General features: G+C 46.6%; 1 protein-coding gene across 1 annotated transcript in view; it reads right to left on the reverse strand.

Annotated features, from left to right (window-relative positions):
• SH3PXD2A (SH3 and PX domains 2A) overlaps nucleotides 1-20,904 on the reverse strand; it is a gene marked incomplete at its 5' end in the record, with an annotated part of 198,359 nt that overhangs the window by 158,946 nt on the left and 18,509 nt on the right. The window contains one exon of the mRNA XM_082285840.1: nucleotides 10,412-10,487. Coding sequence (XP_082141966.1) covers nucleotides 10,412-10,487 — 76 coding nt within the window. The remainder of the gene's footprint in view (nucleotides 1-10,411; nucleotides 10,488-20,904) is intronic.

A 20,904-nucleotide genomic window follows, 5' to 3' on the forward strand; every position in this document is an offset into this window, starting at 1 on the left:
CACCTATTCCAACTCTTCTGGTTTCACAAACAGCACTGGGAGAGCAGACTACAGCCAGACCTACCAGTGGATTGGTGTCGCTCCTACTGGGACCCACTGAATCTCCTCACACACATCACCCCATGCTGACAGAGTCACCTCAGGCTGCTGCACTGCAGAAGCATGGCTTAGACTGTGCAATCCTGGCTACAAACACAAACTGGACAAAGCAAAGCACACCACAGCCTTCCCTTCACCTGCTGGGTACACACAGGAGGGACTTCAGAAATGCCCTGGTGGTCAGATACCACTGCAGCCACCACCACAGCCAAGGGAGGCTAACGCAAGGACAACTCAGCAGTATTTAAAGACCAGAGAGTCAATTCACCCTCTCTTTGACAGGAATGGAAAAAACAACATTTTTGTCTAGGGTAAGGGAAAGAAATTGAAAACAAGTATTATATTAGGTTGAACACGACCACAGGAAAAGCCTTTTCCTGTCTCTGAGGGTCTTTTTTTTGCCTTGTGCCCAAAGGTCTTTTCAATCAGATCTAGTGATGTGCCTCCAAGTGCCTCCTCTGCTCACAACACTGTTCACATCTGCTCCAGGCCTGGCTGGTGGTGGGCATGTGACATGGTGATGGCATCACACAAGATGCAGCAGTCCCCAGGTCTGGACACCTCAGCTGCCTGCAGCAGCATTACCCTGGAACGCTCTGTGTCTTCATTTCCCAAACACCCTTTCCAGAGCTGCTCTGCTCTCTGGGAAGGAGCAAGGGTACCTGTTACCTCACTAGCAGGGGTACCTCACTGCCTTGGCTTTGTCAGACTTTGTTAGACCAAGAAATGGGAAACGAGGCCCAGGCAGGTGATTCAAGCAAGCTCTTAGTGGTCCAGCAGCACATCCCTGGCCGTGGGAAGCAGCAGGGAGCAGGTGGGGCAAGCAGGGCAGTATCACACTCCAGCAAAGCAGCTTTTGCATGGCAGACAGTGTCCTCCTTCCAGCTGCAGGCAGCTCACTGCTGGCTCCCCCAGCCCCTGTCACCATGTGCCAGAGCCAGCAGCAAGCGATCCCTTCTTCTCCCAGGCCCTAGAAGAAGATGGGGGTTGGGATATTGTGCAAGAGTAAATATTTACATAGCCAGGGCCTTCCTTCCCCTGCCCTGTATTTTCTCCCCTTCTTAAAATGTCACAGATCAGCTGTTTCCATAATTGTGCAGGAAATGAGTTCCCTGCTGGCTGGCAGCTTAACACTCACGTGTGCTGGGTCTACTGTAGCTGCACTGCTCACCTCTGCTGCTGGCCCCTGCATCCACCCAGGATCTTTGGAGGATGTGGCCAGAGGGGAAATGGGACAGTCAGGGATGTGGCCACAGAGCTGCCTGTGGCTGTGGCAGTCCTTCTCACAGCTGCAGCTTAGAGGAACCCCTATTCCCTAGTTCACGGGTCAGATCAGGATCCCGGGAGACCTGACACTCTGTTTATGCCACTTCAGAGCAAACATCCAAACCAGACTAACAGAGTTTCCTGCCTGCACACAGCAGCAAGGGCACTCAGGAAATTCAGGCATATTTCAAGCTTGAGACTTTTTCTTTGTTCTTCGGACAAAGCCTCGTTCACTGGAGATGTTGCTAAAAGGATTATTATCTATAGGAGACTTCTTTTCCCAAGAGGAAATCTGCTAAACACACAAATCTGCATTTGCTATGTTTTGTAAGAGGCAGGATTAATACAGGAACATTCTTCCTTCTGCTCTCCGCATCTAATGATTTAAATAGACCAGCCATGACGACATTGCCCTGTGGGAATAGGCCCAAATGCCTTTCTCCTGTACTCCAGCCTGATGGTTTTACTCCTGGCCTGAGATGATACCAAACTAACCAGCATTTTGTGAGAAGAGTTGGAAGAATTTGGTGGGAATCACATCCAACAGTGCACTCAGTGAAAAAGTGAAGTCTGTCCACCAGCCTGAACACCAATAAAACCCCATCATGGGCAAACCAGATTGCAAATGTTTTGCATATTCCAGGTCAGCCCTGTGCTGTTCGGAGCCCTGAATACAAGAAGCACCCTGCAAGTCTGAACTTGCTGATGCTTAGGATGTACAAGCAGAAGGAATGTAATTTTCTGCTCTTTATTTAGAGGTGGCAAAACCCTGATAGAAAATGACATGGTGGAAGTGCTTAACTTCAGACCCACGGAAATTTGAGGGCAAACATTAATTACCTCAATCCTGCGTACAAGCCTAGGGCCTGTATTAGCACCTCTCTGAATGGAAGAAGCTCAAGAGGATTGAATTTCCCACTTCTAGGACTTACTTTCCTTTCGTCATCTACCTATGCCTGGTTTCCTCTTTCTAATTCCCACGTTATTTCCTTCTCTCTACCTCAGCTTTCCCTTTAAATGGGACTAAACTGTAAGAAAGAAAGCCCACAGGGGAGCAGACACTGCCATGGGTTATTTCATTATAGTGAATGTAGATTAAGTTTGGCAAATCCCTGCCTGCAGTATCCCCTCACTCTGCTGCTGAGTATAAAGATCCCCTTATGAGTAACGACAAACATGTTCATGAGAGCCTGGAAAAAGCTGCATTGTGGAGCAGGGAGGTCTGCAAACACACCAGACTAGAGAACATCACCACCTAAAAAGCTCAACAGATAGAGAAAATAAAGTAGGAGAAATCAAGCAGCAAATTCCCAAGTTCATTGCTTCCAATCTACAGGAAAAAAATAAAACACAACCTATTTTAAGCATGTGAGTGTATAAATAAATCAGATGGCCCAGCCAAAAGGCAAAGTGGGCTGAAAACAGATTCAAATGTGGTCTAGACTGTTACCTAGCTGTGAATCTCAGCTGGGCTCGTCTCTCCTGTATTGCCCAGGCAACTTAAATCTGAATACAACAAAGACAAGATTAGGTAGATAAGTAATATCCAGAGGGAACATCTAGAGCCTATGGGGCTGCAAAGCCATCTGAGTCCCTGGAAAGCTTGACTCCTGTGTTAAAAAGCACTTTCATTGTATGGGCCATTTGTTGATGGATTGTGGGAAAAAGTCAGATTTCAAACCAGAGAGGAAGACAAGCAAACCCTTATATAAAGTCACCCTCTCCCCAGTCTGTGGGTTGAATGCAGAATGCTCTCAGACTTACTACATACCACCCACTTTAGATTACAGACTTGCAGAGCTATTTTTAAAAAGTAATTATAGTAGTAGAGGGCACACTCATCTGGAACGGCTGCCTGAGGAAACGACGAGCCCAGTGTAGCTCAAACTGCTTTTCAAGTCTATAATCGTGTTTATTTATTGCCTTTAAAAACAAGAATCAAAATCCAACTAATTTCTGAGTAAAAACGTCTGTATATCTCCCTAAGGAGTCCAGGCAGCTAGACTACACTGAAAACCTTCTCTGGCCTTTCAGTCTAGCATCCAGAGCTGCAAAAAAAAATAAATAATCCCCATTAGCTCTGGCTTCAAGGAAACCCAAACCCAAATCCCTTTCCATTCTTTGTTTTCCCTTGAAACTGCAGCTTGATCATTACAAAATCCTCATCAGGAGATTCAAGTGGTCTAATGAGAGGCACATCATGTTTTGCATATGCTCATTTCTGCCCAGAGGTGGTTTCTGGTTGAGCAAAACAAGAGTTCTTAACCTGTGTGAGAAGAGTGGGTTTACAAGCCCCAGAAAAAGATTCCATAGCTTTTTCTATTCCAGCCCCTCATTTCAGCTGTCAGCTGGTGGATTTTGGATCTGTATGATGAGAAAGGACTCAGAAGAGACTGAAAGAGAGAAAAGAGGACCAGGTACTTGGGTAGATATAAGGAATATTTTCCCCCTCTTTTTCTTCCTTTTGTAATGGAATCAGACTCTTGATTCATGCCCTATTAATGCCCAAAGACCTTCAGAAGGCCTGACCTGTGAAACAGGCTCAGCATGCAAAGCCAGCAGCCCCATGCACTCCAGTCCGTGGGGCTCCTTACAGCTCCCTCCTCAGCAGCAGCTCTGAAAGCTGGCGCTGGCCATGCCTTTTCCACAGCTTTTTCAATAGGCAGCAGCTTTAGGGCATCCTGTGACCTCATACTTGACGACTTGTCTTTCAACCAGAAGACACTTAAACCCTAAAAATATCTCCACGGAGCCTAAAGAAAAGAATATGCCTGTTCCCCTCAAAATCATCAATCCTCCCGCCGCCTGGCGAGGAACAGCCGCTTCCTCCCGGCAGCCCCTGCTTTCCCTTCAAGCTTGGAGCCGACAGGAAATCCATTCTCCTCTTGAGAGAGACAGGAGATGAATTTTCCACAATAGCTCTCCTAGCAAGGCAGAAAATAGAAAGACACAATAGAAACTGCTAACTCAAACAATAGGAGCTGCTGAAGGGCAGCTCACCAGAAGCTCAGCATCACCCAACTCCCAAATATGCTGGAGTGGAAAGAAGCCAAGGACCTGTTAGCTGTCTTGCTAACACAATATCCAGGCTCAAACATAAGTTTGTTTTAAACCTGGAAGCACTCTCCCATTTCAGAGAATGGGCAGGAAAATGTAAAATATGTACATTAAAATGAAATTGCACTGCATTATGGAATGCCCCCCAAAAAGATTTCCACAGCTCTTCAAACCCACAGCATCTCATGCCACAGTGCCACGGGTCACCTCTCCACCCTCTGGCAGCTCCTCAGAGATGGGGAGAGGGGACTGCAATACTGCCTTACTACAGGTGGTGGAAGGGGATGGGAGCAGAGTCCCTCTTTCTTCCGGGAATTTGTTGCCTCACATTCAGAAAAGCACAGCAGAACATCTTGGTTATTGGTGTTACACAGGTAAGGCTCAGCAAACCAGACATCTGAGACTCTGCTCTCTGTGTGTGTATGCCTATCATGCCTGTAAGACTACCCTGCATATTAAAAAAACACTGTTTCAAATAACTTAATTCATATTTTAATCTAAAACATAAGACATGCCTTGATAAAGAGAATTTTATCTGATCTCTCTTGGGTTTTTTAATATTTATGCTACTTTTTGACTAGCTTTGAACTGCTGCAACACTGTTCATTTCTGAGTAGGTCAGAAACGAAATTCTGAGGAATTCAAAATGACTCCAAAAAAAAGTTTAAATCACTTACTAATAACTTGCTGCCCTGGCTCAGACTGATGAAGGACAGAATAATCAAAAATTTTTTAAAAACCTGAAATTTGCACATAAAATACAGCTAAGAATTAGGACAAGGAATGCACTTCCTTTTAAATGCTCTGCTAGCAACCAGCTCTCCAAGGGAGAAAACATCCTGCAATAAAAATATCTCTAAAAGTTCTAAGGCTCCTCCTCGGCCAGTGTGTGCCTTACATCACCCCCCTACCTCCCAAGGTGGGCAGAATAAATGTTGAAAACACTTTCTATGCACTGTACCCTGCTGAAATGCAGCACCTTTGACAAAATTACACATGGCCACGTCCCAATTTTGCCGATCCTGGTCTCGATTTACACAGGTGGAACATGAATGGCTGGATCTGAGGGTCACTGTGGTGCTGGCTGGAAGGATGAACACATCATCTCTGCTCCAGCACATGATCGCCGAACAGAACACTGCTTCTCCTCCAGCCCGGAGCAAAACAAAAGGTGAAAAGCTGGAATATACAAAGCTGAAAGGAAAAAAAAAAAACAAAAACAAAAACACAACCCTGCTCTCATCACCGGGGACTGAATCCTGTTGTTGCAAACCTACTGAAGCCCTTTTCCTCAGCTTTATCTTGCCCAAAAGACAGCACTGGAAAGGGGAGGGGGAAAAAACCAAACCCGACACCTCAAACCGAAACCAAAAAGCAGACATAAGCACCTGGGATGCAGTTCATCGGCAGATCTCCTTCCCCACTGCAGCCCGGGAGTGGCAGAAACAGAGGTGAGGAAGGTCCCAGCCGGCATTGGGGAGAAGTTATTCCCCATCCTCCTGCATTGTGCAAAACGGGGAGGCTCCCGCCGGCACCCCTCAGCAGCCCCAGGTATCTGGGCGGTGCTGGGGCGGCCGCCCGCGCCCTCCCCGAGCGAACCTCTCCCTTCCCGCAGCGCTCCTGACTCACACATGGCTCTGCCCTCGGCTGGGGCTCGCTCTTCCGACTCCCCTGTGCTGCAGGAACAGCCTCCAGCAAATCTCAGGCTGGGAGACACTGGGGAACCGGGAGCCTTGCCCAGAGATTAAGCAGTCAGGCAAAGCCCTCCCCGCAGGGATCAGCTCACCCCACTCCCACCCACTGTTCCGGCAGGAGCAACGTGCCACAGCTCTGGAGCAGAGCACAGGGCCGAACTCGCACTCCCAGCAGGGATCTGTGCCGCCCTGAATTTGCTGCCAGTCCCTAAAACGCCTCAGCACGCACACTGTGCTCCTGCTGCCCCGGGGCCCACCAGGGAGAAAGGCCCAGAGACCCCTCTGAGATGGTGCTGGAATGTTTCTCTTCTCGGGGCAAAGCAGCACAGCGGGGTGACAGCAGCTGGGTGACATCTCATCCCCCATGCTGGCATCTCTCCCAGCGCCCTGGGACACCGCCACCAAGCTACACTGGCAGCACGCGCCCCAAAATGGATGGTTTCCTCTTTCCTCACCCTAGTCAAGGGAGGAGGAAAATGTGAGTGGGGAAAAAAGGAAGAGAGAAGGTGCCTCTCTGGTAGAGGCTCCCAAGCACTGGAAGCAGGGACTGGAGCCAGGCTGTGGTGTTGTTCCTCCAGCTGCTTGACCAAGCTGGTAGGGCAGCCTGCACTGATCACCCTGCTCCCTTGGGATAGGACTCAGCTTCCCAAGAGTTAGGAAAACCAGGCCCACAAAGCAGTCTCCTCGAACAGGATGTTTCCCTCTCCAGGCAGCATGGAAGCTGCAGAGCAGGCACCCAGTGAGGATTTTCCCCTTCTGGCACATCCTATGCAAAAACCTCCTGTTTCTTCAGTGGGGGTCAAAAGTGGTTTGAAGTCCAGCAAGAATCAAGCTGGAACCTATATGGGAAGTGCAAGGGGCTGCCATCATCAATGGCCAGCCCTCCACGCCGTGGCAAGCCCAAGCCTCTCTCCAAGGCAGGGATCTGCAGCCCAGCAGCCAGCATGACACGATGAGTTCATGCCATGCAGTGTGTTTTCCCCAGGGCTGCACTTTGGAAGACACAGTGGAGCAAGAAGAGCTGACATCCCTCCAACTTCAGCTTTGTCTCCAGATGGCTCTCCCATTTACTGCCAAGAGAAACGAAAAACAATGCAAGCCCTGGAGTCTTGGGTCAAGCACTGCAAAACTGTTAATCCCAGAGTTGCATCGCCCTGTCTCTGCCATTTCATTTGCTGCTGCGGTCTCCAGAAGCTCAGCAGACAAGACTTCTGCTTCCAGCTGAAATTCCTTCATTAATTACCTCAAGATCCCTGAAAAAGGGAGCCCAAATCCATAACCCCTTCTCTCTGCTCATGCAGATGTAAAAGTACCTGACAGGGAGGGAACAAAACTACTCATCCACACTCCAAAGATCATTCTTCGGATATGCAGCAGAAGAAGAGGTGATGGAGAAATCAGTGTATTGCAAATGGGCTCAACCAATAGCCACACTGGTACATTCAAACAGCACTTTCCATCCATGTCTTCTTAGAGCAACAAACTCTCTTTGGTCTAGAGAGGGGTTTTTGCAGCAAATTTTATTCTAACTCTTCTACAGTCTCCCTCCAAAGAAAAACATTCATACCACGAACTGCAAAAATGCTCTCTGGCCAATCCAGAGAGTTTCTTATGCAGTTTTCTTCTGCACAATCCCTCCTGATGCAGAATTTTCCAACATTAGAAAGGGAAATCAGAGAGAAGAATGGAAAAACTCATGGGAAGAAGACAAAATGAGGAAAGGAGATGAAGATACCACTTCTGGCCTCTCAGTATGGTTAAAAAAAGTCCCAAAAAATTGAAGGCAAAGAAGTGACTCTCTAAAAGTAAAACAAAACTACACAATTGTCCACAGGACATTTTCTACAGGACTACCTGGCACTACTTATAATTTCTTTGCACCTCTTCATGGCACTGAAAACCGTAGAGTCCTTATTTGTATAAGGGAGAAGTGAGGGTAAATATATTTGAAGAAAGAAATTGATGAACATAAGATAAAGGTATCTAGAGGAAAGAAGAACTGCACTTTCCTGCTGCTGAACCCAGTATGGTCTCTCCTTGCGGGGCAAGGCTCTGAACTCCATTACATTTTCCTTGGTTTTATGGGTAAAAGGTTTCCAGCACAGGCAATTACTAATTATTATTTCAGGAGAGCATCGACAAACAGGAGTTGCAGGATGGAATATGCCAACTTCCTAGGCCAGACCTGATGGGGGGATTTGTCCTACCCTGCAAGTGGAACAGCAAACCCCAGGCACTCAGAACCCAGCATGCAGAGCCTCTCCAGCTTGGTTGAATCAGGCCCACTATAAGCAAGCAGGACCATAACATCTTCATAAAGTAGGATTTAAGTACAAACATCTGCCTTGCCATTTTTTAATTAAGGGAGTTTGTAGCTAAGTATTCGTTTCCGTAATCCACGGCTCCAGCTGCAGAAATGCCATGCGTATTCTAATTATGGCAGCTAGTTTATTTATCAGAGTTTGACACTGTTTGACATTTAGCTGAGTCACCTTGTTCCTGGGTAAAGCAACACGGGCTGTTCAGCACTTCAAGAAAGAGGCAGAGATTCGATATCAAAAGTAGAACATATATCACAGAAATTTTAAATTAGATACAGCTGAGGTCTATTCTGTTCTGGCAGCTTCTCTCTTTGGGACACTAAGTCAACCCAAATGTTTTCCAGATATAACTCTTCCCCTCAAGGACATGTGGCACTACCATCTCCCTCATGTTTGTGGAGAGTGGGAAGGGTAGGAAGTGTTGTAATGGGCATATGGGGTTTATCTCACCCTCTGCAAATATCATGCACCCATATATCAGGACATTCATCATGAAGATCTGCACAAAGGCTGAGCAGCAGCCACGTGCAGTCAGCCAACATTTTTCTAGAAGAAGATAAAACAGATAGGCCAGTGACAGTCAATACAGGAGGAACAAATGCTACCTGCAGACAGGATTTTCCTACAGTATCTCATGTGAAGCCATCTGCACTCCTGTACAGTGTTTCCAAGAACCTCAAAATGCTTTCCAGCAAGAAAGGCAGGCCAGCAGTATCCATTCTTATCACAAAGAGGTTTCATAAAGTGATTTGTCTATGTTGGTGATACAGCTAAAAAGAGAGCCCACTCTTGGACTTCTCATCCCAGATAGGAAATGAATGGCAACACCACCTTCCTCTGGCTGCAGAGGTTGGGTGCAGCACAGAACACTGCAGAGAGCAAACCCCAAACCTGGGATTGCCTTCCACAAGGTCAATGGAGGCTGCCAGCACACTGCCAGGCAGCTGTGCTGCCCTGCTGTGGCTCTGATGTTCGTGTTGTGTATCTGTGCTGCTGGTTTCTAAGTCCCTACTCCCCAACAACCCTGGAGCTGTGCTCACCACACATTTGGAGCAACTGCTTTGGCTGCAAATAGTGTTGGGGAGTGCAGCACACTCCTGGAGAGGACTAAACCCTCCCATCCCAGCTTCTCTTCACAGATTTTAAGGGAAGAGCTGGGATCTCATTTTAATAGCGGGAGACAGAACAGACCTTTTAAACAGGCTGAAAATACTCCATTTATCCTGGCAGGCACTGCAGCGAGCCAAACTTTTAGCCAACAGCCAGAATCGTGCAGTCAGACAACAGGGAGCTGGCCAGAGCCTGCACTTCCAGAGCACGCTGTGGTCTGGCTCACCTCCCCCATGCCATCCCTGCAGCTACTGCTGGAAGAAGCTGTGTAGGAGTGTGTGCTGTTACCCTGAGGACAGGATATCCATCATGTCCAGGCCCTCTGCGAAAGCTGTCAGAGGGACAGTGGCTCAGGCCAAAAAGATAAGTAAATACCTTTTTGGCCAGCATTGCAGAAATCCCTATTTGCGTTTAACCTTCCTTCAGTTTCCTTTCTATCCCAGTGGCAACTCCAGTTATTCATTCCTTATTGTACAGTAACAGTGTCTGCAGAGCCATAGCATCCAGAAATGACAAAGACTGACTCTGGTCCCAAGTGGTCTCCCAAGTGGTGGCCAGAGCTCAGGCTGCCTGGTTGCACCCCACAGACACAGCCCCCCAGAAGTCATTAAATCCCTTTGTGTGACAGGGCACGAGCCAACCTGAATCTGAACAGCTGATGCAAGATCCCCTGAGAGCCCTAAACACCATGCCAGCTATTTTAGGAGGAGGTGGAGGTCTGATATCACAAGGCTGGGTGTATGAGCTCCCAGGGAAAAGGCATTTAAAAAAATGGTCACAAAAAGTACTAGAGACAGTAGCTGGGGAACTGCAGTCTCCAGCTGCTCTCACCCATCTTATTTAGGGCTTTCCCCACAGCATTACCTGGTAGAAAAGGAATAATTCTTTGCTTGGGATCTTTCTGGCCTCCTTCAATAGGAAACTTGTCCAGAAGCTGCATCTGCAAAGGAAGCACAACAAACGTCTTAGGGGGAAACATGGACTGTCTGCATAGGGACCAAGGGATCCCTTGGTCTGTGTGTGGTTTAAGACAAAAGCAACTGCAGGAATTACTTTGTCTTGTTGGAGGGGAGCCTGTACTAAAAAAGGTATGATACAGTTCACTCCAAGAAAGGGAGGGCAAGTTTCTGGCAACACAGAAGAGCTGGGACAGGGCCCAGGCAGACAGCTGAGCCTGGCCTTGCTGTCATTCTAAAATTAGGCTCCCAGTTTTTGCTACAAAACGCATGCCTTGTCTCTAATACACAGCCTGCCTGTGCTGGTGGAGCAACAGGTTTTACCTGTCCATCTGAAAGACCACCCTCCTGGCAAAAAATGCTGTTCAAGCAACCAGACTAAAGCACATCTAATAAAACACCTGCTCTGCTTTTATGGCAGAGCCAGAAAGACCCCCTGCCCTGCTCCAGTAAGAAAGAGCATTCCTGTTCTCCCAGGCAGACAGAGATGGGGTTTTGGGGAATGTCTTCCACTGCAGTCCCTGCATGGAGGACAGCAGGCAAGGAGGCCTCAGAGAGCAAAGCATCCCACAGAACACCACAAATGGCCTGAAAGCACAGCTCAGCGTGGGTGTGCTCTTAGTCAAGCACCCTTTAGCACATAGTTTCCTAGCCTAGGAAAGCTGCATGCTGATCTGACATTCTTAAAGAAGCCCTACAATATATCCTTGGATGATGAAACCTGATGGACCAGTGCCACTGAGGCTGAAGACCAGCTGAAAGGCCTCAGACAAAAAGATGCACCTGCTCTAATGACACCATCATGGACTTGCCCAAAAGAGACCAACTCCAGCCCTGAAAACTGCCAGAACCTCTCATCTCTCCCATTCACCCTCTGCAACCTTTCGCTCTCATTCAGCCTGTGGTGCTACCAAGACAGAGACCCAAATCTTCACACTGTGTTTCATTTCTCCCCATGTTTCATATGCATGAGGTCTCTATGATGTTCTATGTCCCCTCTCTACTCAGAAGCCCTGGCTCCCTTGGGCAGGGGGAACTCCAAATCTCCTGCCAGCCCCAGGGCTCCTTTCCAACATACCAGGAGAGATGTCTTTCAACTCATAGTCCATAACCCCTGTGATCTCTGAAGAAGGCAAGGAAGGAAAAGCAAGCAGTCATGTTACTTGCCCTTGCAGAACCCCTATCTCCTCACCTGAACTGGATCTACAGCTCAATACAAATACCCAAAGTGGCAGCAAGAGCTGGGGGAAGGGAGGGGATACTTGTCAATCAGCAATCAGCATTTAATCTCATCAGTGCTACGTGTCCAACAGAGAGCCTGTGTGAGTTAACAGCAGTTTTGCTAGCTCGACAGATTTCCTTTTAAAAATATTTTTTTGCTAACTTGGGGAAAAAACAGTCAGTTTTTTTTTTTGGTTTTTTTTTTTTTTTTACTGGTTTTGTTTTAAGCACGCAGAATCCTTCTCGTCTTCCACCTCACACAACATCTCCAGCATTTTCACCATATGGCACAGCAAACCAAAGATCAAGAGGAAACTCGGGAGTAGAAGGAACATCTGTGCAGGAGAAGAATTTAAAAGATCCCACATGTTTCCCCATCAGGGAGTCAGCCTGGTAAATAAATAGACCATAGCTTTGCGGATTGTTAGCTAACTCGTTTTTCTGCCTACAGAGACACATTTTTTAATTGAAAATGGGAAATTTTGTTTTCTTGTAGGTAGAGCTCTGGGTGTCTGAGGTCAGGCACGGGCAGGAGTTTCCTTCAAAGAGGGAAAAAAAAGGAGGGGGAGGGAATCCCTACCTACTGACTTGAAGTTTCACTGTTGCTACACTTTTAGCCAGGGAGGCAATTCTCACTTTACTATGCGGTGACTGATTGAAGCTGGAACAGATACAGTCAAATTCCCATGGTTATTCTTGGAGTTAGATTAGCTTGGCTAATACGAGCCTTTTTAACCACATCAAGAGAGTCACAACGTGTATAACTTAGTGCTATTTATCTAAAGGGTGGATATCAGCAAAATAGATGCAATAAACTGCAGCTGGAAGAGTTTGGCTAAGCTTTCCTAGACTACACTTCCCACCCCAGCTCTTGCCTTCACTGGGAGGGTCTGGATGGCAGGGAGCTGGGGGAGGCAGGGGTACTCCAGAAGCCATGGATCCTTCAGGATGTAAAAGTCAAATAAAGAGCAGCAGAAGCAGGGAGCCTTCCTCAGCACTTTCCTGCACCCAATTCTGCCATTCAAAGCCAGTGCAAGTTAGAGCTAAAGTCCTAGAGAAGCAGGATTCTGTATCCTCCCACCCACAGAGAAGGATGCAAAGTAGAAGATGAGGAAGAGATGTATACAGGAGAAAAAAACCATCAGTGGACCTGAATGAAACATCCCAAATCTTCCAAAGGTGATGGGGTATCCCAGGCCAATGCCTAACATCCCCACTCAGCCCAGCTCTGAGGAGACAAATGGAGTAGCTGGGAATGAAAAAAGTTAAGGGCTGAACTACCAAAACTCTTCCTGGTAGGCACAGCCTTTTCCTCACATGACTAAGAGACAAAGACCAATAAACAGATTTTCAGTTCTCTTAATTAGATGTCTGCAGAGCATCTGAAAGTCAAAAACTCTTTTGTCTGTGACAAATGTTTTTCCATTAAAGGAAGTTATTCTTGTTGTAACTGCAAATACACATGACTGATTAGAAAAACCCTTCACTTAATGCCCCAGGTTATTCTGTTCAGACATGGGCAGTCTCCACAAGTTGTTGCTCACATCTTTGATATATGACAGTTAACTTAGGGACAAAGTGTGCTAAATCAGAAAGCAATTCTGTCACCTGGAGTAAAATCATCCCAGCATGGAGGAAAAGAAGGGAAGTCTGGATGCAGAGTCCCAACAAACTGAATTAGGGATGTAGTTGACTTTGGGCAGACAAAAAAACCCACAGCTGGGCAGTGCATTTTGGCAAACCTGGAGGAGGTTCATTTGCTTACAATGAGGAGGAGCCTCCAATTGCATGACTGGTATGGTGAGCAGAAAAAAACTGTTACCATGTCCCTGTATCACAGGGTGGAGGATCCGTTTGGAAACAGGGAGGGTATATGGAAACCAGGAAGTGAGCTTTCCATCCATTCAGGCAGCATGTCTGGAGTCAGGCTGAACAAACACATCCCACTCTCACTTCTGGCACAACAGATGCGTGTCCACGAATAACTCACCACCAAAATTGCCTCTCCAGGCTTTGTCTCTCCAAACTGCTCTGGGTTTGCTGACATCTTTCCTACCCAAGTCCTGCACAATCCTGAGCACCTTCCTTCTTGCTTCTGCCTAAAATTCCTTTAGAAGACCTGCTATAAAACCTTGTGGTCCAGATTATGACTTTCTTGCAGTGGTAAGCAAACAATCATGCAATTAATCTCATTAAAAATCAAGGGAATTACTCATGTGAGTTGCTGCTCATTAAAACGAAAACAGACTCAAAAGCACTGGCCCACTCCACTCCTTTCAATTTGTACATAACCATGAAATCACTTGACTTGCAAGAATGAAATAGGAAGATTTCAGAGTATCAACTTAACCAGTTCTCCAGGCATCTTCCTTCTCATCTCTTCTGCCTCAGGCCACCTTTACCTAAAATGCAAATATGCCATGAAGAAAGAGATGCTCCTGCACACAAGAACCATTTGTGTTTGCCAGATAACAGCATCTCTGGTCATTTCACATCAGCTCTGCTGTGAAAATAAGATTCAGCCCTGTCTGCTTTGCAATGGTAACACCTGGTTAAAAATCGTAATAAAGAAAAACAAGTGCCCTTGGAGACGCTGGAAGTAGCATCTCTGAGGATGAAAAGCCAAACATCTTCCTGATAATTTACTTACTACATTTTACCTATCTTGGTTAAATTTTCATGAAACAACATTTCTTGCTGCTGCAGACATAAGAACTTACAGCACCCAAGACTAAGAGGCAATTTCTCTTTTGCAGGAGAGGCTTTTACTCTGCTACAAACCAACCAGTGCAGAGGACATGAACATATAAACTGTTCAGTGGCTTGACCCTGGGGCATTTGCCAGTGAGAGCTTTGTTCCTCATTTGGTTTTGAGGTTTTGGAAGTTTGTGACCAAATCCAGCTCCCCGAAATTAACCCACTGAGACAGCCACCTGACCCCCACCTATGCCTTACACTATAGATGGGTTCCTGCTGGGCTGTTGGTTCCTCCCCTTCCTTCCTTGCAGCAGTTTTAACTCCTCTGGTCAGAAGAGTGGAGTTCTCCTTTTGAAATGAGCAAATGAGGACACCTACATAATCTCTTAGTGTGGAAATCTTTCTGGTTCCTTTTCAAGTGGATGCAGGTTTGTCATGTGCACAGATAAAACCAAAGCTCCGCAGGAGGTCAGCACTGCAGTCACAGGGAGATTTTTTTATAACACAAAGACACTGAGGATGACTTTCATGCAAGCCCTTACTTTGGCAAGCAAAACAACATCCACCTTTGCAAAATGATGAAGGACTCTGAACTCCTACAAAGAGAGATGAGGCCTCGCTCCCTTTCCAGGGTATAATTTACTTGTGTCCCAGAGAAAGAGCAGTTGAAAATCAAACCATGACCAAGAGCAGCAGAGTTTTTGCAAGGGGCCCCTAGAAACCTCAGCCTGCCACCTTACTCTTGGCCACCCAAATGGTCAAGACTACAGTTCTTCCTACACTGAATGCCAACAAGCACATCAACTTCCCTCTTTCCAAGCACTCATCAGAAAATGCATTTTTTCATAAAAATGAGGCAAACTGACAATAACTTTAATTTAGACACTCCTGGACTTGAAAGGTAAAGTACATGAGGACAGTCAGGCATCAGGCACATCCCTTCTCACAAGGCTGATCTGATCTAGGAGTCCCGAGGCGGAAAGAAGGGCTACAGCCAACTGGGAGACAGGCAAGAGGAGAGGAGGCATCTGTACATGTATGAGGTTGTGTGCACACTTTGGAGAGAGTCTGCCAAAGAAACTGGAAGAAAAGCAAAGATACTGCCAGGGATCTGAAACTAGTGATGATGGAATTCACATCCTCAGCAAGAGGGGTTAAGGGCATCTGCAAATCAGAAAAGACTGCAAGTCCCTAATGCAGATAACACAAGTTTAGATGAGAAGGAGAGGTAAAATACCAGAATAGGAGTTATTAATTAAACCCCTGAGGAGCTGCAGTAATTTCCTTTCATTTTGAAGTTGGAAACCAGCTGTGCTGCTTGCTGATGGGATTGATGGTTTCAGCATCATCAGCTATATTTTGAATTATAAACCATGTGATCTGCAAGACAGGAAATGGCCAGGATGGGTTTGAATTCTGTTGTCTGACAGAGTTTTCCTGTGGATAAACCTCTCTGGTCCTGTCTCTGCTTTTGCACCTGCAAAATGTGAGACAGATCTCAGGTAGGTGGCGTGAGATTTAATCAAGAGCCATCACAGGCTCTGAGCCTTATGCTGCAGAGCAGGAGTCAGAGACTGAACTCAGAGGAACTACACTCAGCTAAACCCAGCAGGACAGAAGCAAATGGAAGAAGTATTATTGGTGGTTTTCAGATATGATTATCCTCTCATTTGTGGGCTTGTCCATTTATAGCATATTCCAAATCCTGGTTAACCAGGGAATCCAAGGGGGTCTTTCACCTAAGGAAGATGGTTAGCCATCTCCACAGATTCACCTTCTACATACTGGTCTAAAGAAGATAATTTCTTCAATTGTTTGGTTTTAGAATAGGTTTTCTGCTAAGGTTAATCAGTGGAGCATTCATGATGTAAGTGGAAGGATTTGATTTACTCCAGCTCAGGACCATACCTGCTGAGATCAATGACAAAAGGAGATGCAAGGCAGGGAATGAAACCTCTGCCACTGGGGCAGATCCCTCCACAGCATACAGCTGTAAGAGAATTTTCTCTAGGTTTCTCTGAGCTTCTTTTTATTTCTCCTCTGCTCCACCCTCTCACAGGAACAACAAACCAGTTCACTCCCACGGACACAAGACAGCAGGAGGTCTGCTTAACTCTCACCCCTTCAAAATTGGCCAGAGCAGAGCTGTTCCTGAGCATAACACCAACTAGGAAAAGTTTACAAAAGATCTTTGGGTGAGGGCGTGGAACAGACTGAGCCCAGGGGAGCTCATCTGTTAGCCACTCACACATAGAACTGACATCTCACACAGCAGAAGGAGGTGAAACTCCATCTCTTCCAAAAGCTGTAACAAGTTCCACAGTGCAGCAGGAATAACTGTATCAGGCAGCCAGTGACACTGGCTCCCTTGTGGTGTTACATGATGCCACAGCATTCAAGAGAAGTGCAATAATTCAATCCCTGAGAAGCAGCAGCAACTGCTTTCCTTTTATTTTGAAAGAAAAAAAAAATTACAGCAAAAAGTCATCTGGATAACCAGCTGACATGCCTGACAATTACAGCATTATAGGATATGTTCTGAATTAAATATAGTGCAATCCGTGAGAAAGTCAAACAAAAGCAGGAAAATGCATATAAAATAAAGAGAACAGACATTTACAGCATGGTGTAATCCCCAAAGGGAAAATGCCTTTCTCAGGTCTGAAAATTTCCATAAGAAATCTTGGAAATCTTACAAACCTCTCAGTATCCAACTAAAACAGCCAGGGGAGGAGAAGGTGGGGAGCAGAGACTGGGGGTCTTTCCCCAACACGATCCATCAGAAGAGGGAATGCTGTTTCCCAGCAGAGACATTTGGTATTTTTCATAAGAAATGCAGCTTTCTCTAAAGGCTCCACAGAACGAGCCCAGCATTTGTGGCTAACACAGACTGGCAAAACATTCTGAGGTGCTGGTTTGGGATGACAGAGGCACTTGGTGCATCTCTGAAGAGCTTCTCAGAAAGCCCACACTGTCCTTTCACAGAGCAGCTATTGAAGTCTCCTGCCAGAAGCATTTTCTTTCCCCAGTGCTAAATTAAACTGGCTTCATCCAACTTAACCACACTGGAAGATGCTTGGACAAAGGCTACTTCATACTTTTCCATCTATCCATGGTGATTATACGTCCCCTGTTACTCTGGTATCTACAGAGGATTTGTCCCGACAGCATCCCTGGGAAGTAAGGCCACACCACAATGCCTGTTTTAGAGAGATGAATGCTGCAGTTATGTGGCACCACACGGTCATGCAGACATGCCAGAGCCATGCTGATGCCATGCCCTATCAGGTCAATTAGCTTCTGGGGAAGGCTCATAATTTTGTGACGGGGTGGAAGCAATTTGCCGGATTTTTTTCCAGAGCTGGCACATGCACAGCCAGCCCAGGTGCTCAGGCTGCACAACCTAGGCATGTTCTAAAAGGCTCACTGCAGGTCACAGTAAAAATCCTGTCTGGAAGAAGAGCTAACTTCAAAAGAGGAGCATCTTTCCTTACATCCTCAATTTTTTTATCCTTACAAAACCCACGGGCTTTAAGTGTTCTTTCAGATTGCACATAAGCAGCAGGAGACCAGCGTGTCCCAGTGAGAGACACTGCAGTAATGGTGCCCTTGGACACTCAGCTCTGGCCTTCAGACAGGAGAATTGCATCTGACAGCACTGTCAGAGCAGAGGTTCCAGTTTTAAACACAAGGGCAAGTCTAAGCACTTCACGGAAAGGGAGCAAAGCACCAAGGTCATTTCCATTAATCACTGTTTCCTACATCACTTAGACATTTAAAAAAATATTTACTCTCCATCCTTTTTTAAATTTCAACCCTTTCAAGCCAATTGTTGAAATACAGCATAGCTCCACTAAGATTTTAGGGTTTATTAGTTCACTAACCTTACCAAGCCACACTGAAGTCCTCACAATGCAAAAACTTAAGAGTGCCTGCCCTAAATTCATGCAAGCAGGAGCAGCTCAACTCTTATCAGCCCAGCGCAAAGGCTAGATGGGTCGGTAGGAGGCTGCAGGGCTTCAAAAAACCCTCTGGTCCTTAAAAAAAACCCTGGCAGCAGAATCAAACACTGCATTGCAGCTGCAAGCAGGGTGCTGGAGGGTGCATCCCAAAAGCAGCACAGGGCCATTAGCAGGGTGCTGATATTAACTGCATCCCTACTGTTAGCAAAAACACACACCAGATATTGTCAGCATGATTTACAGCCTGTTTTGGTTTTACCTCTGTTTTGTTCAGTGCTGTCAGATCATCCAGGGAACCAAACTCCTGATCTGCTCCATAACATGACAGATTTAGGATGGCATCCTGTGGGAATGGGGGCTGGCTCTTCATTAATGGGTCCCCTTCTTTGTCAGTATGACGACTCCTGTGTTCAGGCAGTCCCCAAAAGGGATGTCAAGAGCTGGAGAATCACATCTGTCATGCAATGCCCTCTTCTATCCTTCCTTACTCCTCTCTTATAAAGAGGTAACAGCGGATTTTCATGGGTGTTTTAGGCAGGGACTACCCAGCCAGCCAGCCAGCCCCCATCTTTGCAAACTGACTTTGTTTGAACTGGTACAAAGCCTGGCACAGAAACTCTCTGAAACCAAATTTATACGTTGGATGGTCATTGAACTTGCACCCACAGAATCCATCCTTAGAGAGTCTTCTAAGTTGCTCACACAGTGGTGACCATAGTTTAACTAAAGCCTGTTAAAAACACACCCTCACTTAAATTGGTAGTTTCGTGAGTCTGCAAGACTACTTCCCTGCTCCCACTGCTAAGAGAGAGATGAGACTTTAGCTCCAAATGTATGAAACTTAATCCCTCTGTTTTCGTAATCTACATCTTCTCTACAGCCTGTTAGCTTTGCTTGATATATTGTCCCCTGGAAACCATGAGTAACTTCAATATTGAAAACAGAAACAATAGCTCCAAACACAATGGCACATTTTACTTCACAAACTCCATCTGAAATGGTATCTACTCATCTCCGAAGGACACTTCTCATAGCTCTGGGGAGAGCATCTGCCAGAGGAGAGCGACCGCCCAGCGCAGTACAATGAGGAAACTGTGCCAAGCACAACATAACCACAGGTTTTAACTGCATGCTGGGAGGAGACTCCTTTGTCTTCTTTTCTTCCTCTCTCCCTACCTCTAAACCACAAGATGTTTTGCCTGCATATCTGGTTCCAAACACATGTGTATCTCGTCTTTGGGGGGATTTAGAAAGGAGTACCGACAACAGATCCCACCGCCTGAGTGGGCAGAGAGAGCTGCACATGTAACAGATACCTTGCTGTGGGCCTCCACGGAGGTAACAAGCAGCCAGCAGGACAGGTTTCCAAGAGCTTGGAGCCAGCTGCCAGCCTTACAACCCAGCCCCAGCATGGGCCCTTCAGCTCAGGCACTGCCCAGCCTTGGGTGCCATGCTGGCATCTCCCCAGGATGCTCATGTGGCACGTAGGGACAGCAGAGGTGGTCAGTGCCTGGGAAGGGCAGACTCCAAAAGCACTGGCTGTCCCATTGGGCTTGCAATGCAGGAAGGAAAGGATTTGCACTCTAGAATACAATGTAAGAACAAACCTACGTTTGCAACGATCAGTCCTTACTGGTGCCTACGGTAATGACATCTCAGAGATTGGTTTCTCTCTGTAGATTTATTTCTGGACAGGGAGGACAAAGTTCACAGGTATCAGGAAAACTGTTTTAAAGAGCCCTGCCATCGCTAGCACAGCCACACAACACAGGCACCTTAGCTGCACACTCAGACCCACACCAGCTCCTTCTGGTCCCTGCCCCAACATGCAGCATGGACAACATTCTCGCTTTAAAAGTGAAAGGGGAATTTGGGTAACATCTGAGTCATAAAGTCCCAGAATGAGAATCCCAGGGGTTCTGGGACCAGAGCTGTCCCAAAGGACCTTGTAGATGGACCAAACCATGACACATGACTGCAGTGGGAGAAGGGACAACATGTCCTGCAGGACATGACCCAGCACCCTAAGAATGGAGGCTAGGACTGAAATCTTATTTTTTTAAGTACAAGTCTGCCTGAGGACTTTCATTAATTTAATTGAGAATGAAAGCAAACCCTGGGAAAGTAGACGGGCTTGGACGGCGGCCACGGCGGCTGCGTGTGCTCGGAGCTGGGTGGGCACTCCAAGTGTTTACAGGGCCCCCGTGTTACGCTCTGCAGGCTCGAGCCCTACTCCGGGATTTTCATTCAGCTCATAATCATCCGTCTCTGGACGCATTCCTTGTGGACCAGATGCTATTCTGTGTATCATACCAACTAATCACATGTAATATTTGGCAGGGCATGAAAAGCATTGATGGAGGTCTTTGACAATGGCAAAGAGGTTATTTTGGTCTTTTTTTATCTCAGTAGCTTTTAAGTGGCACAGGCATGCTGTCAAGAAATACTGTCAGGGCTGTGACTTTTCCAAACTTCCAGATGAGAAAACTGCTACAAGTTGTGAAGGAGAAAGAGCACATGG

This window comes from Coloeus monedula (genome assembly GCF_965178545.1).
Source record: "Coloeus monedula genome assembly, chromosome: 8".
Lineage (NCBI taxonomy): Eukaryota > Metazoa > Chordata > Aves > Passeriformes > Corvidae > Coloeus > Coloeus monedula.